Raw genomic sequence first — 16,103 nt, forward strand, 5'->3', positions numbered from 1 at the left:
CTCGACAGTCCTCGGCCGCACTCGTGTTCTCTCGGGCGCGCGCGTGTGTGTGTGTGTGTGTGTGTGTCTCGGGTCAGTTTCTCTAGCTAGCCGAGCTGATTAGCCTTTAGCTAATGTTCTCGGGACGCTCGTCCTCCTCCCGGACCGGACGCTAAAAAGAAGTCATGGCGGACCTCGAGGGGAGCTGCTCGTCGGCCCCGCCACTCGGCCCGCAGTCCTCGTGCAGCAACGGGTCCGGCAGCGGCGACGTGACGCCGGTCACCGGCTGCCCGGCGGCGGCGGCGACGGGGACCACCGACGACACCGACACCACCGTCACCACCGTCACCTCGGGCCCTCGCCTGGTCCGGATCGTCAAGTCGGACTCGGGCTATGGCTTCAACGTCCGCGGGCAAGTGAGCGAAGGCGGGCAGCTGCGGAGCATCCACGGGCAGCTGTACGCGCCGCTGCAGCATGTGAGCGCCGTGCTCCCGGGGGGAGCCGCGGACCGAGCCGGGATATCGAAGGGAGACCGGATACTGGAAGTGTGAGTGACTGACGGTTGCTTGTTTGTGCAGCAGCAGCAGCAACAGGGGCGCGATTAAAAAACGTCCAGAAATCGATGTATCGCGATATATATTCCTGTGTCCAGATCGATGTTTGACGTCACTGGGTCCATTTGTTTCCCTCCAAAAAATAGTTAGTATTCGTTAAAATCTGTTTTTTTTTTTAGCATATTTTTAAAAAACATTTTTCAATATAAAACCTTCCGGTATTTCGATATTTTCATTTCAATACAATACAATACAAAAAAAAAGGTTATTATAAGTTAGTAAGTAAGTAAGTTATTTATATTTATAGAGCGCTTTCTAAGACCAGGGTCACAAAGCGCTTAAACAATCAAAACAATACTCAATAAAATATATACTACTAATAATAATAATCTCTATTTATATAGCGCCTTTCTAAATAGTACTAATCTTAAGTTTAATAATTCAGCTTTAATACATTTCCTCTCCGAACAAGTGCAAAAGAACACTTGCTAGCAAGTGACCAATCAAGTACTGTTTTTGTCTCGTCAGTTTTTGTTTAGGTACCGAAAAGTTTTTAGATTTTTGCTCGGTGCCACAAAAGAACCAAAGTTCGATTACTGAGCCCTAATTGTTTTTTATTTACAATTAACATGCAAATATTCACTGTGTTTGTTCATTTTTTGTGTTGCATTTAAACTTCCTTGCCTATAGACAAATGAACCCCTTTGCGATGACTAAGGATGAGAGGATACATTGGACTCCTTTTATGTTTTACATTTCAATGAGTGTGTTTTAAAATAAAAATAATTCTACTTTTATTTATTTTTTTAATCTATGGTTAATCTCTGCATTTTTGCATTACAATCCAACTTCCTGTGAAATCCTGGCAATGACTGAGTACAAGAGGATACACTTGAGCTTTTTAAAGCCAATTTTTGAAAATGTTTTGGTTTCAAAACAAATGAAAGCAGTTACGACTTCGCCAAGAGTCGTCTGGTCTGTAAATTCTGCAACACCAGAGTCAACAGTATTATATATCGTATTGTATATCATCGTGTCGTGATACGTATCGTAATCGCCATCTTCTCGCCAATACAGCCCTAGTCAGTACCATCGTTTAGGAAGGTCTGAAAATGAAGGTCTGTGACCCATGAATGAGGGGTTTGTGTTGGACAGAGAGGATCCAAGAGATCATTCGTCAGTCAAGTCACACAAAAATCTAATGTCCCCCCCCCAAAAAAAAATAAATAAGAAAATTGAGTAGAAAACTAGTGTTCTAGTGTTTAATTTGAGACCAAAGTGCTGCATAAACACGCCGATCGTCTTCAGGTCTGTGGCTTCACCACGTTAGTATGCAGGAGGATGTGTTAGGCTCTGTTGCTATGGAGAGGAACATGCAGCGATGCAGCCCAGCATCACTGTTGACACTCCAGTCTGTGTTTGTGGAGGGATGCAGGGAGAAAAAAAAAAGGGTGGATGCCGTCACTTCATTTCTGATTGGATTTGCTCTCATAAAAATCCCAATCCCATTGGCCGGGATTCTCAATGGATGGCCCGCGGTAACCTGGCAGTTTGTTGTTGACCCCATTATAACATAACGCTGCATTTATTTGTAACGTATATATATATATACCCTCAACAACTCCAGGGCCATCGTTGATGGAGACCGTGAGCACGGAAGTCCAACGTTCAATGGTGCACTTCCTCCATTGAAATCAGATCGTGTGCATCATAAATAAGTGGAGCAGGAGCCGACACACCAGCTTATCCATCATGGGATCAATATTTCTCAGCAGGGGTGTGTATTGGCAAGAATCTAGTCATACGATACGATTCATGGGATGCTGTAGGGTCGACTTCTTGCTTAATTTAACACAAAACGTTCAAATTTGATCTCCTTTTTTAGAGTAAAAAAGCAATACTTTTCTTATTTCCAAACATTGTTGTTGATTCTTACCTACACAAACAACAGTGATGGCGACCAGCAGATAAAAAAATAAATATTTACAAAAATCTACTTTGAGTTATAAATAGGGATGTGAACTCGATACGATTCTTATCACGATACAGGGACAAGGGTACGATGTGTAGAAATCTATAGGGGTGCTATAGGAACAATGACATGTATCACATATATTTGTATTATTTCCCAAGTATTGCAGAACTTACATACCACACAACACTTGACAAAATCGTAACTGCTTTCATTTGTTTTGAAAGCAAAGTATGTCCAAAATACAGCTGTAAAAAAAGCTGCTGGGGTCGAATGTATCCTCTCGTCCTCAGCCGGGATCTCACAGGATTCCATTGTTCTAGCGTGCATCGGTTCCATTGTAACACCAAAATAAACAAACACACTGAGTATTTCCATGTTAGTTATTAATTTAAAAAATATATTATTATTTTATTTTATACATACTTTATTGAATTATACATGAAATATGATAAATGGAATACTTCCAAAGATGAGCTTCAGAAGCTGCTTTAGTTGACTGTATCCTCTTGTCCTCAGCCGGGATCTCACAGGATTTCATTGTTCCAGCGTGCATAAGTTCCATTGCAACACAAAAATGAACAAACACACTGAATATTTCCATGTTAGTTATTAATTAAAAAAATATATTTTATTTTATACAAACTTTATTGAATTATACATGAAATATGATAAAATAAAAATGTTTTGAAACCAAATACTTCCAAACATCAGCTCTAAAAGCTGCTGTCGTGGACTGTATCCTCTTGTCCTCAGTCATCGCCGGGATCTCATGGGATTTTAAGTGTTCCTTCAGCTCCTGACGACATAATGACCGCTGCCATCTATCGGCAGGAAGTTTAATTGCGACACAAAAATGAATATGTGAATGTTAATTGTAAATGAAAAACATTGTATTATTGTATTTTATACACTCTTTATTGAAATATCTAAAAGAAGAATGATTGAAAATGTAATATTATTGGAAAGCCAAGAAAAAAATGATCTACTGCTGTTGAATATCGATACATTATCGTGGAAAAAACATATAATATATGTTTATATATTATTATTTGATATATTAATATATATGTTTTTCTCACACCCCTACTAATGAAGACTTAACAGTCCGCACTATGAACGTTCAATGGTGCATTTCCTCCATTGAAATGAGATCATGTGCATCATATATAAGTGGAGCCGACACACCAGCTTATCGTTCACTGAATCAATACTTCTCAGCGCTGGTACACACTTACTCCTGCTCTTACCCTCGTGCCGCAACAAACCTCTTCACCTCTTTACTACTTTGGATTTAAAGCCGCATAAGTCCGTCGTCGCTCGTAGATGCTGCCGATTGACATTAACGATCCCCTTTGCAGGTATAAACCAAACAAGGAAACATGACACATCAGAAAAAACGCCTCCTAAAAACTGTTTATCATTTTCCAATGTGCTGAGGCGGCAGGTGCAAAGGCCTGTACATCAGGTGCTTATTATGTAGTCATAAGGCGGCCCAGCTGCTGGAGTGCTTACTCTGAGCTTCTGCCAGGACCTTCTTGAACATCTGCAACCATTTTTACTGCCTTTCGCAAACCAGGGGAAGACGTTCTCCATGTGTTTGTATCTCGGGTGGGTAAATAAGTTTCTCAAAATGGACCAAACAAGAGGAAGATTAAAGAAGAGGGAGAATAAGTTGCACATGAGAGAACATTGTTTTTTGATTTAAAAAGAAAATGGGAACAAAGATGAATATGAAAAACTTAAGGTTAAGAAGAGTAGCATGAGTAAAAAGTACTGGATGATAGTGGAGTTTGACTTGTAAATACTTTTTTTCATCAGTTAGGGATCTGAAAAAACTTTGATATATCACGATATTTTTTGTCATGATACTCTATATACCAAACAGCACTGATAATTATTTTCCATTAAGAAAAATATATTTGGCTTTTATTTTCATCATTTCTAATTGGTGGTGTGTGAAATTAAACTCAGATTTTTCTAACTTCTGCGCTATAACAATGAAATCCCCCGAGATCCTGGTGATGACTGAGGACGAGAGGATACAGTCAACTCTGCCATCTTTTAAAGTTGATGTCTTGACATATGACTGAGGACGAGAGCATACAGTCAACTCTGGTCTGGAAAAGCGCTATATAAATAAAAATGACTTACTTACTTACTCTACCATCTTTTAAAGTTGATGTCTTGACATATGACTGAGGACGAGAGGATACAGTCAACTCTACCATCTTTTAAAGTTGATGTCTTGACATATTTTTGTTTCAAAACAAATGAAAGCAGTTACGATTAATAATAATATAAAATAAATATATTGTTGTATCTAGTGTCTACAGAATCACAATATATCCTATCGTTGCGGCTGTATCGTGATATATATTCATATACATATTCTAGCTAACACACCACGAAATAATTAGTGTAAAAAACAGTGTCACTATGTTGTTATTTTTGTATTTTCATAAATTAGATTATTAATTATTAAATTATATAAAAATATATTATTTTTCTAAATAAACTTCTAAATACAGGCTTAATTGCAAATTCTGCAAAGCCAGAGTCAAATACTTGGACAATACTACAAATATATTGTTGTATCTAGTGTATAGCAATATGTCTCAATACATGTATTGTTGCCCCTGTATATGATTTTCGTTATCCTGACTTTATTTTATCTTTATTTTGGATATTTTGCAATTACATCTAAAAAAATGTTCGTCATTTTAGTGCACTTGGCTCGTAACCACTGTCTTTAAAAAATAAAACAAAAACAAGCAACTTCTCGAAGACCCTCGATTAAGAAATACTATTGAAACACCTTTTTTTTTAAAGCTGCAAGTGTATCTAAAAGTAGCCTCGTATCCAGGACAGCAGCCCTGATTTAAAGAAGTGACCTTTAGTTCTGTACAGCAACACTTAAATGAGGTCTGGCTGGAACAAAAGACAAGAGGAGAAAGAGAATATTTCAGCAGGACAGCTCATGTGGAGAAACTTAAGGCCAGAAAGAGGAAAAAAGGGCAACTAATGGGGTTCAAGGATGTGTTACTGAGGACGGGCTGAACAAGGAATAGTGTAAAAAGTGTTTCAGGTGGAGACGTGTGACCCGCTACTGCGACCTCGCATGAATATGATTTATCGAATACAATCTTGGAAAGTTACACTGTGTAAAATGTGCTTCCGTTGCCTTGACACGGTAAACACAGTATCTTCTCCAAACATCCAGGGAATGTAAAAATGGAACATTTGCTAAATGAATGCATAACAAAGGTTATTTTTACAGTTATTTTTTATGTTTTCGACTCAGAGTTTCTCTGCTAAAAATGGACAAAACCATTAATACCTAAGAATAGGTTTTAGCTCATGAATAAGGAGTAAAATTGCTGGGCAATCTGCATTAAAATCCATTTAAATAAGACTAAAGTTAACATTTTCGATGACGCTAGGCGGTCTACATCGTGTTTTTAGCAATATTAACAATCAATTATTATCAATTATCAATTTATTTATTAAAAATGACATGTATGGCTATTATATTCAACTGTAGGGCTGCACGATATTGGAAATAAGTGCGATATTGGTATCTTGAAAGTGCGATATCGATATTAATGCAATATTTTTTTCCTTTCGTTAATTTCTGCGCTTCTTTTCCGACATGATCCGACATGACGAATGAGAAAATATCACTTGTCGCTCAGTTACGCAGGAAACCGATGCAAGTCCCGCGGAACTGAGCGACATCAGAGAGGAGCCGCCGGCGCGTCGCGATATCAACAATTCAACAATAAATCCCACCTCTTTGTAGACGCACACATAACCGTTTCTAAATGACCTGACGCTAACAACTTAGCTTGTTAGCATACGGCGAAGACGGACAGGTTTGCACTTCTTTGGAAGTTCACGATTTTATAAGAACGTTGAAAACAACTGAGATGAGATAAAACGTACTTTCAATATACGTGACACTGATTTGTTAAGGTGCGCATTTAAGAAATGCTTGATTTATACAATAAAAACACATTGCACATGTTTTCGATATGCATATCGCATGTGGCAATATCGCAATATTTATATTTTTTGGATATATCGTGCAGCCTTATTCAAGTGTAATATTTCAAAAGCCATTTTTTAAGTGGAATTCTTCAGTTCATTTTTTTACTTCTCTCGCAGCTGCCGCTTCAAAGGCGTTATCATTTTTGGATCTACTTAAAAAAGCGTTCATCTGTCAAATTGAATAAAAAGAAAAACAACATGTTATGTAATCTAACAGAGGCAGTTGTTCTGGTGTTGAATACCAATGAATATGTAGAAGAAAACCCCGAGTGAACCGCGGTGTCCTCACAGTCCATTAACAATCGCTGCTCATTTAATCTCGTTTCAATGCAAGAAGCTGCATATTGAGATTGATTCTGTTTGATTTTCACCCTCGCTGCACAGCTGGAAACTACTCACACATTTGTTAGACGTGGGATTCTTGTTTTAAGTGTCATGAGTAGTTGCGAGCGACGCCTTCAGCGCCGCAGCTTCTTTGGTAATGAGTTCACGACACGTTTCTATGAAGCGTCTCCATCGAAATAAACCTCAATTATAAACCAGTAGAATAATTGTTTTTTTGATTTCAATGTTGATGTAATATGAGTCATTCTTGATCGATTTAAAATGTGACACGATATATTGTGATACTGTAGTAACAAGGATATATTTGTAGTATTGTCGAGTACTTGACTCTGGTTTCGCAGAATTTTCAGACCACATGACTCTTGACGAAGTCGTAACTGCTTTCATGTGTTTTGAAACCAAAATATGTCCAAACGTTGCTTTAAAAGCTGCTGCACAGTCGACTGTATCCTCTCGTCCTCAGTCTATGGCGTAATCCAATGACTTTTGCCACCCGGAGGTTTTAATTGCAACTCAAAAATGAACAAATTCTCTGAAAATTTGCATGTTAATTGTAAGTAGAAAATATAATTTATTTTATTTTATATACACTTAATTGAAATTTAAAACCATAAATTAACTATGATACAAATAAAATATGATTTTAAAGCAAACAAATGCATAAATAAAATTGGGAAAAAATGAATAAATCAATGAAGTGCTGTTATACTGTATATTGATGCAGTATAATAAAAATAAACATGATATTTAAGTCTATCGATACTTTCTCACAGCCCTAGTCACTGGTTTATATAATTTTTTTAAACTATTGTTTTCCGGGAAGCAAACAAAAAAAAAATAAAATCAATGAAATATTTAGATATTGAACGGAGGAAGTCTGGTGTTTATGGAGATTTAATATGTAAACAAAATATTAAACGTCATCAAAAAAGGGTTTGAAATCTAATTTTTAGAATTCCTTATCTTGTTACATAAAAGCAAATTCTTCGATAATACTTTCATAGTTCTACTTCGGGCTGGGGGGTTCTTCTAGGCACTCCAGTTTCCTCCCTCAGTCCAAAGACATGCTGAAATGAAATGAAGGCTCTGCATTGGCTGTTGTTGTGATTTTTGTTTTACTTTTTTTTTTTTAAGAAATTGACCTTTTTATGTATTTAGATGCATCTTAAGTTTATCAGGGAATATTTAAGATGGATTAAAATAGGGATTTGTTTTATACTGTGACTTAAATAGGCATTAATACTTGTGTTATCATAGGGACAAGATGACCCGAAGGCCCGAAAACAAATGTAATTGTTTGATCCCTTGTGTTGCTTTTGGGTGATGATCGACCTCCACCACTGCATATCTATTTATGGAAGCTGGGTAGGGTTGTTGAACTTGACCAAGAGACAACACGGGGGATAAAAAAAATGACTTGTTTTTAGGCCTTTCGGGTCACTATGACCCTGAGCTAACGCAAGGGTTAAAAAAAATGACATGACTTCAACAAAGTCCTTTTACTGACCGTGCTCTGTGTCTCCGCATCACCATAGTAACGGCGTGAACGTGGAGGGAGCGACGCACAAGCAGGTGGTGGACCTGATCCGGGCGGGCGAGATGGAGCTGGCCCTGGCCGTGCTGTCGGTCCCGCCCCAGGAGGCGGACTGCCTGGACCCGGGAGACGACGGCTCGGCCCAGTCCTGCTACGACTACTCCGACAAGCAGGCCGTCCCCATCTCCGTGCCCAGCTACAAACACACCGAGCTCAACCAGGAGAAGTTCGTGGTGGGTCCCTGAACGCATCTTCAAGTCTCGTTTTTCATTCGCCGGTTTATCATCACAAGCGTGTGACCCGTAGGTGTACAACGTCTACATGGCGGGCCGACAGCTGTGCTCCAAGAGATACAGAGAGTTTGTCATCCTGCACCAGAACCTGAAGAGAGAGTTTGCGAACTACACATTCCCGAAGCTGCCGGGGAAGTGGCCGTTTTCCCTGTCGGAGCAGCAGCTCGACGCTCGACGCCGAGGATTGGAAGAGTATCTGGAGAAAGGTGAGAAGAAAAAACAGTTGAATAATGTCTGTTTTGAAAGGTTGAATTGGTTTTTCTTGTTTTTTAATCACTCAATTAAATCCATCTAATATTTTTTTAAATAAATGATTTCTTTTGACACGTAACGTTTGATTTTTCTAATTTCAATTCTTTAATAATTAATTATTTAAATTCAATATTTTAGGCCGATCATGTGACCGATTGTCTCACTCGATCGAAGTAGCTTGGTTCTCTTTCGGTATTGTCTGCTCCCATTGTTAAATAAGCATTTGTGTATTCAATTTAAAATGTTACGAATAACACAAGTTGAATTTTTATGGATTATGATGCATTATTTTATTAAATGGAGATCAGTAGGTGGCGCTCTCTGTTTCGAAAATGACAATGAAATTGTTTAAAACGAAAAGATAATGGACCAGAAGTCGCCTCTATGTACATATTTAACAATTAAACAAAATCTCTTTCTTTATATAAATGTATTTAAAGTATTTATATTTTACTGTGAGTTTCTCTGTAAACCGAGCTACAGAAATATTATTTAGAAAACATTTTAATTATTTTTTTAATTTATAAAATTTCCTTTTTTTTAAGGGACAATAAAGACTAAACTTCAATATTTCAATGTGACTTATGTAAAAATGATTACAAATTATTCAAGTATTCAAGTATTGGAAATAATAATTAAATACATTTCAAGTGCACTTCAGGGGAAGAACTTGCAGTAAAAACTGAAAATGTATAACAAGGACGTCTCAGCAAAACGCCAGCTAAAGGGAAAATACAATCCCATGACTGTGTATGAGAGGATACAGTTTGTAAAGCTGATGTTTGGATATATTTTGGTTTCAAAACGAATGAAAGCCGTTATGACTTCGTCATGAGTCATGTGGTCTGTGAATTCCGCAACACCAGAGTCAAGTAGTCGGCAAAACTACAAATATATACTTGTTCCTACAGTATCACTATCAAAAAAATCAAATGAGATTAAAGTCCACGTTGATACGGTGACCTTTATTGGTGCTAATGTTTAATGTAAGATAGGATTTTGTGGATGTCAACAATAATACAGAGACTTTCATTATGATTTAAACTGACGTTGATTTAAAGGAATTTGATACTAAAGATGGTTAAGAGTGTTGAAATATATTTATATATGGTAATATATATAATATGTTGAACTCAGACTTCCCTGTGTCGTATTATTTCTTGTCTTTGAATTCTGGAAGTATTCACTCACATCTGTTCTCGTGCAGTTTGCTCCGTGCGAGTCATCGGAGAAAGTGACATCATGCAGGAGTTCCTGTCCGAGTCCGACGAGGTAAGAACAGCTGACCCGCCTTGTGGTCCTTGAACTCACCTCGTCCGTTGCGGATCTAGAACTACAACGGGGTGTCGGATGTGGAGCTGAGAATAGCGATGCCCGACAAAACCACGCTGACGGTCAGAGTCCGCAAGAACTCCACGACCGACCAGGTGTACCAGGTGAGCCCCGACGCTCTTCCGGCGCCCCTGCAGATGTTTGACCGCTGCCTCGTCTCCTCCAGGCGGTGGTGGTGAAGCTGGGCATGGACAGCATCACGGCCAGTTACTTCGCCCTCTTCGAGGTCATCAACCACACCTTCTGTGAGTCAGCTCGGTCTCGCCCTTCCGGGAAGTTGAAAATCAGATGTTCGAAAAGAAATGATTCATTCGAGAGTAAAAGTTTCCGTGAACATGTCAGTAATTCCATCTGATTTGGTTTATTTACGACTATTATGTGAAAGAAAAGAGAACGAAAGCTCTTCATGAATATTAATACACAGATACATCAACATCACTGTATTTATTTTTATTTTTTAAGCACATTTTTATGGTTTATATTTTAATAGACAGTGTTTAAAATATTATATTTTTTTATTGACAATTTACAGTTTATGGAGTTTTATTTTTGTGTTACTTTAAAACTGGGCACTAGATGGCGGCAGTCAGTTCCTCCTTCGCAGCTAAGGGAACAATAACATCCGGGCGATGACTGAGGACAAGGGGATACAGTCGACTGTACCGCAGCTTTTAAAGCAGATGTTTGGATTGTTTTGGTTTCAAAATAGATATAATCAGTTACGACTTCGTCAAGAGTCATGTGGTCTGTAAATTCTGCAACACCAGAGTCAAGTACTCGACAATACTACGAATATATACTTGTTACTACTGTATCATAATATATCGCACCGTTTTGCCTGTAATTATCACCATATTCTAGACAATACACTATTATTCATGAGTCATTTCTCTTTCCTTCTTAGTGCGCAAACTTGCTCCCAACGAGTTCCCGCACAAGCTCTACATCCAGAACTACACCTCGGCGATCCCTGGTACGTGTCTCACGCTCCGCAAGTGGCTCTTCACCACGGAGGAGGAGATCCTGCTCAATGACAACCAGCTGGCCGTCAACTACTTCTTCCATCAGGTGAGTGTGAACACGAACAGCTCCGAGCTCTCGTCCTCCGTCCTCACGCGTCCGTCCTCTCAGGCGCTGGAGGACGTGAAGAAAGGTTCCATAAAAGCCGAGCAGAAATCCTACCAGCTGCAGAAGTTGGCTGAGCAGAAGAAGATGTCCATGGTGAGTGCAAGTGTGTCTCACAGGTGTTTAACCTGCAACCTTTTTTGAAAGTAGTAATGGATTATGAAAATTTGAGATCAGTAGGTGGCGCTCTCCGTTCAAAAAAGACAATGAAATTGTTTAAAACCAAAAGATAATGGACCAGAAGTCGCTTCTTTGTGAATATTAAACAAGTGTAATTATATTTCTTTATTTATATAGATTTATTTAAAGTATTTATATTTAACTGTTAGTTTCTCTTTAAACAGAGCTACAGAAATAACATTAAGAAACCATTTAAATTATATTTTAATGTATAAAATGTCCTTTTATAAATACAATAAATACTAAACTTTAATATTTTAATGTGACTCATATTAGAGGCTCGGTAGGTGGGTTATAAAATTAAATTGAAGTAGTTTCAACTAAAAATAATGGACCAGAAATACTGTCTAATGGCCTGTTAAAAAAATATTTTAAATATTTTAATCTTGGCGTGACATTATAATTGTTTAAAATATTTTCTTTAAAGTATTTATATTTTTGGGGGAATTTCTCTGTAAAAAAGTGCTACAGAATTGAAATTTGCAACCAATTAAAATAATTAATTATTATCAAAAGAAGAAGGAAATACTCCTTAAATATTTTAATTAATTATTTCCATGTAACTGTTAATGAAAAAGTTATTTATGAAAAAAATAAGGCATAAAAATGTAACTATTTATAAGTATTGAAATTGTATAAACAACAAAAAAACGTATGTCTTTGAGTCAAGGGCCTGCATGTGGCTCAGGTCTGTTCTATTGATAGAGAAAAAAAAACTTTAAATGAAAATAAAATTAAAACTCCAATCTAATTATAAGAAGACTCATGCATCAACGTTGATTTTATATTCGTTTATTCTTTCTTCATTGGGAACATTTGAATTGTCCCAGCAGAAAGTGCATAAGAAAAATAGAATAAGTAAGTAAGTAAGTAATATTTATTTATATAGCGCTTTTCGAGACCAGGGTCACAAAGCGCTTAAACAATCAAAACAATACTCAAAAAAGTACACACTTTAAAGATCACGATAATACTGAGAACAACACAGGAGTTCGAGAAATTCAAGGAAAAGCCTGAACAAATAAAAACGTCTTAAGATGTTTCTTAAAGGAGTCAGTAGATCCATCAAGCGCAAAGAGAGAGGAAGATCGTTCCAAAGCTTAGGAGCAACAGCCTGAAAAGATTTCTCTCCTCTGGTCCTGAGCCGTGTGCGTGGAACCATAAGTAGATTCTGATCCACAGACCTCAGAGCCCGAGCTGGGGTGTAAGGCTGGATCAGATCAGTGATGTAAGGATAAGACTATAATAGCAAAAACAATCATAAATATAACAACAACAGTAAACAGTTCAACACACACGTGGCTGGAGAGAGTAAAAAAACTAATACAACAGTGTATATAAACATGTTTGTGTTGCCAGTACCTGAACATGCTGCGAGGCTGCGAGGGCTACAACGAGATCATCTTCCCTCACTGCTCGTGTGACTCCCGGCGTAAAGGCCACGTGGTCACGGCCATCAGCATCCATCACTTCAAGCTGCACGCCTGCACGGAGGAGGGGACGCTGGAGGTTCGTCCTCTTCGGGTTCTTCGGCGCCCCCCCCTGGTACTCAACTAGAATGTGTTTCCTCCAGAACCAAGTCATCGCGTTCGAGTGGGCGGAGATGCAGAGGTGGGACACGGACGAGGAGGGGATGGCCTTCTGCTTCGAATATGCAAGAGGAGAGAAGAAGCCTCGCTGGGTCAAGATCTTCACTCCTTATGTGAGTGTTGACCTTCAGTTACATTATAGAGTATCTACATGAAGAGTTTAAACTAATGATGATGATCTTCTTATTTAGCTCTGTTTTTGTCCTCTGTTCTTATTCACTAGTTTTTAAAATAATCATAATTATTGTAATATATATAATGTATACAAGGGATACCACAAACACATTTGTTTTCAGGGCATCGGTTCACCTTGAGCCTGAGATAACAAAAGGGTTAAATTGATTTAGTATTGATTTTACTACGACTACTCCATTCACTTGTTCTTCTTTCTTTATAAATTACGTTATTAGACAAACATGTTAATTTATTCTTGTCTCTTATATTAATAGTTGTTTTCACTTTAAACCTTAATGTTTCACATGAATATTGTGTATATGAATGTGTTTTTTTTGTTAAAATTAGAAGCATTTATTTTTAGAAGAAACTATTTTTATCAAAAGTTTTACATTTTATAACGTTGGATATGTTATTTATTGTGTGTTTATCTTCTCTTTTTTTATCATTATCTTTAGAAATGTACTTCTCCTCAAACTATATAAAGTATTTAAATATATATCTATTTTACCACATTAATTATCTGTACTGTCTCTACTGTGTTTCTCTTTATTGTGTTTTACAAGTTTAAATTTTATATTATGACACACATGTTTCCTTATCTAACTTTTTTATTCATTATATTATTGACGTTTGTGTTAAATATTCATATAAAAATATTTCACAACAAAACATTCATTTTAATCTTGTACTTTATCGATACTCAAGACAGGGAAGAGGTTTCTTGGCTTCTTAAAGGAGGGGTAGGTGTTCCTAAAACGACGTGATTATTAAAATCGTCAAATTATTGGACAGTGTCAGGAAAGGTGTTTGTTCCACACGTGACACACTTCCTTACTTGTAAAGTATGACATGGATTTTATGAAATACATGAGTTTGTTTTTTAAACGTGTTCTTTTATTCCTCTCTTCGTTTCTCTCTGTAGTTCAACTACATGCACGAGTGCTTCGAGAGGGTCTTCTGCGAGCTCAAGTGGAGGAAGGAGGTAAGAATTATCTTCACAGCGCCCCCCACAGGTCAGTAACGGCTCTGCACAAACAGGTGGAGGAGGAGGCCACGGACAAGGACAACAAGAACTGCAGTAAAGACGGTATGTGTGGCAAGGTAAGGCTCTGCCTGCCTCTGTCTTTGTCGCCGTAACAACGCCCCAATGTGTGCGTCTGTGTTCTGAGTGTCGTCGTTTTTTTTTTGTGTGTGTCGCAGAATATTTTCCTGCTGCTGAGACACAGAAGGGCTGGAGACACACCGGACGAGAGATCGTTACCTCTTAACTTCACGTCGCCCTCGGCCTCTCAGCTCAGCTCGCTCCTCATCTAGCCTCTTGACAAGCTTCTGCCGACGAACAAAAACACAAGAAAACAAACACCAGAACTCTCTGATCCAGAGCGGGACAAACGTAGCAGAACTCATGGATCCATGCATTCGTTTAAGGGACGACGAAGAGGTTTGAGTTTTTTTTCTTTTGCTGTATAAAGGCAGCTGCCTCTCATTGACTTTACACGACATGCTGTATATTGTGTTCTCTGACCATAAAACTCTCACATGTGGATTTTCTGAAGCTTTTTATTGTTCAACACAATATGGATCCACCGACAAAAATAACTTATTTGATTTAACCCTCCATCCATGGTCTTGAAAAGACCACGTTTGTGTCTGATTTAAGTTTGTTTTTAGCCAAACAAACTGTTAAAAAATGACATTGAATTATTTGTTTAATCAACGATGAATGATGTGTTCAAGGACACCGTTCACCTGAAGCACTGAATCTGTCTCCTGGTGATACTATATGACGCACTTTACTCGCCAGTATTTACTCCCAAACAAATGAAGATTATACTGTAAATGCAAGTCAATCTCCCGCCAGCAGGGGTCGCGCTGCTGCTGCAGTCTCTCGCTCTTTTTTGGAAGGAAAAAAAAAACGCTTGAGAAAGAACAAAAATTCATTCAAAGCTGTTTGAAAAAGGGTGTTTTTTTTTTTTTTTTTAAATGTGTATTTATTTCTCTACACACGTCTTTATTGATATTTGATTTCTGTGTCGCTCATTCAATCCTTTCACACTTTTTCAAGGTTGAGTTTTTTTCTTTCATTCTTTGTTTTCGACTCAAACGCTGCAGGTTCCGTGGGTTGAGATTGAAGGTACTGAGTGTAAAGTGTTGAAGGTTGGTCCGGCTGCTGTGCTGCGTCTCGTCGATAGACCGGCGTTGACGGATGAGCGTTCACTCCTCCTCCTCCTCCCTCCCCCTCTCTTTCTCTCCCTCCTTTCTCTCTCTCCCTCTCTCTTGTTCCTTCCAGTATTTATTTCAAGGCGGATTCCACATCCGTGTTAAACCTTCATCCAGCTGCGCTTCAGTGTCACATCCTCTCGGGACAGTTTTCAGTCGCTTTACTGTAATAAATTGTAACATATTCTTTTAAATAAACCGATTTATTGATGCATTTCTTTGTGTCGTGTGTGTGTGTGTGTGTGTGTGTGTGTGTGTGTGTGTGTGTGTGTGTGTGTGTGTGTGTGTGTGTGTGTGTGTGTGTGTGTGTGTGTGTGTGTGTGTGTGTGTGTGTGTGTGTGTGTGTGTGTGTGTGTGTGTGTGTGTGTGTGTGTGTGTGTGTGTGTGTCTGGAGAAACTGATGATCTTTCTACTTCACCACAACAAATATCTGTGTTGTTCTGACATCACTGTTATCACTGGCAAGTAAAGCTGGAAGTTTGGTTCTTCCTGCTCAGGTTC

At 38.2% G+C, this 16,103-nt stretch overlaps 1 protein-coding gene across 2 annotated transcripts; it reads left to right on the forward strand.

Annotated features, from left to right (window-relative positions):
- The first annotated feature begins 38 nt into the window (after positions 1–38).
- snx27b (sorting nexin 27b) lies at positions 39–15,816 on the forward strand. Of its 2 annotated transcripts, none has more exons than XM_087778789.1 (13): positions 39–526; positions 8,436–8,667; positions 8,741–8,933; positions 10,187–10,251; positions 10,311–10,415; positions 10,478–10,556; positions 11,216–11,379; positions 11,443–11,532; positions 12,976–13,125; positions 13,190–13,318; positions 14,305–14,364; positions 14,421–14,483; positions 14,583–15,816. In XM_087778789.1, exons 1-13 carry the CDS (start codon positions 165–167, stop codon positions 14,694–14,696), a joined length of 1,806 nt encoding a protein of 601 aa, XP_087634915.1. In that variant the 5' UTR covers positions 39–164; the 3' UTR covers positions 14,697–15,816. The 2 variants fall into 2 exon arrangements, with proteins under 2 accessions (XP_087634915.1, XP_087634916.1); XM_087778790.1 differs by having other exon boundaries at positions 40–526; positions 14,421–14,469.
- The last annotated feature ends 287 nt before the right edge of the window (positions 15,817–16,103 follow it).

This window comes from Callionymus lyra, chromosome 17 (genome assembly GCF_982586985.1).
Source record: "Callionymus lyra chromosome 17, fCalLyr1.hap1.1, whole genome shotgun sequence".
Lineage (NCBI taxonomy): Eukaryota > Metazoa > Chordata > Actinopteri > Syngnathiformes > Callionymidae > Callionymus > Callionymus lyra.

What these genes read in the sequence shown, in the direction of transcription:
- snx27b (XM_087778789.1), top strand. Translation starts at nt 165, where the DNA reads ATGGCGGACCTCGAGGGGAGCTGCTCGTCGGCCCCGCCACTCGGCCCG. An exon ending in GGAGACCGGATACTGGAAGT is followed by an intron (nt 527 to 8,435) that starts GTGAGTGACTGA and finishes GCATCACCATAG; the next exon opens with TAACGGCGTGAACGTGGAGG. An exon ending in GGTCATCAACCACACCTTCT is followed by an intron (nt 10,557 to 11,215) that starts GTGAGTCAGCTC and finishes TTTCCTTCTTAG; the next exon opens with TGCGCAAACTTGCTCCCAAC.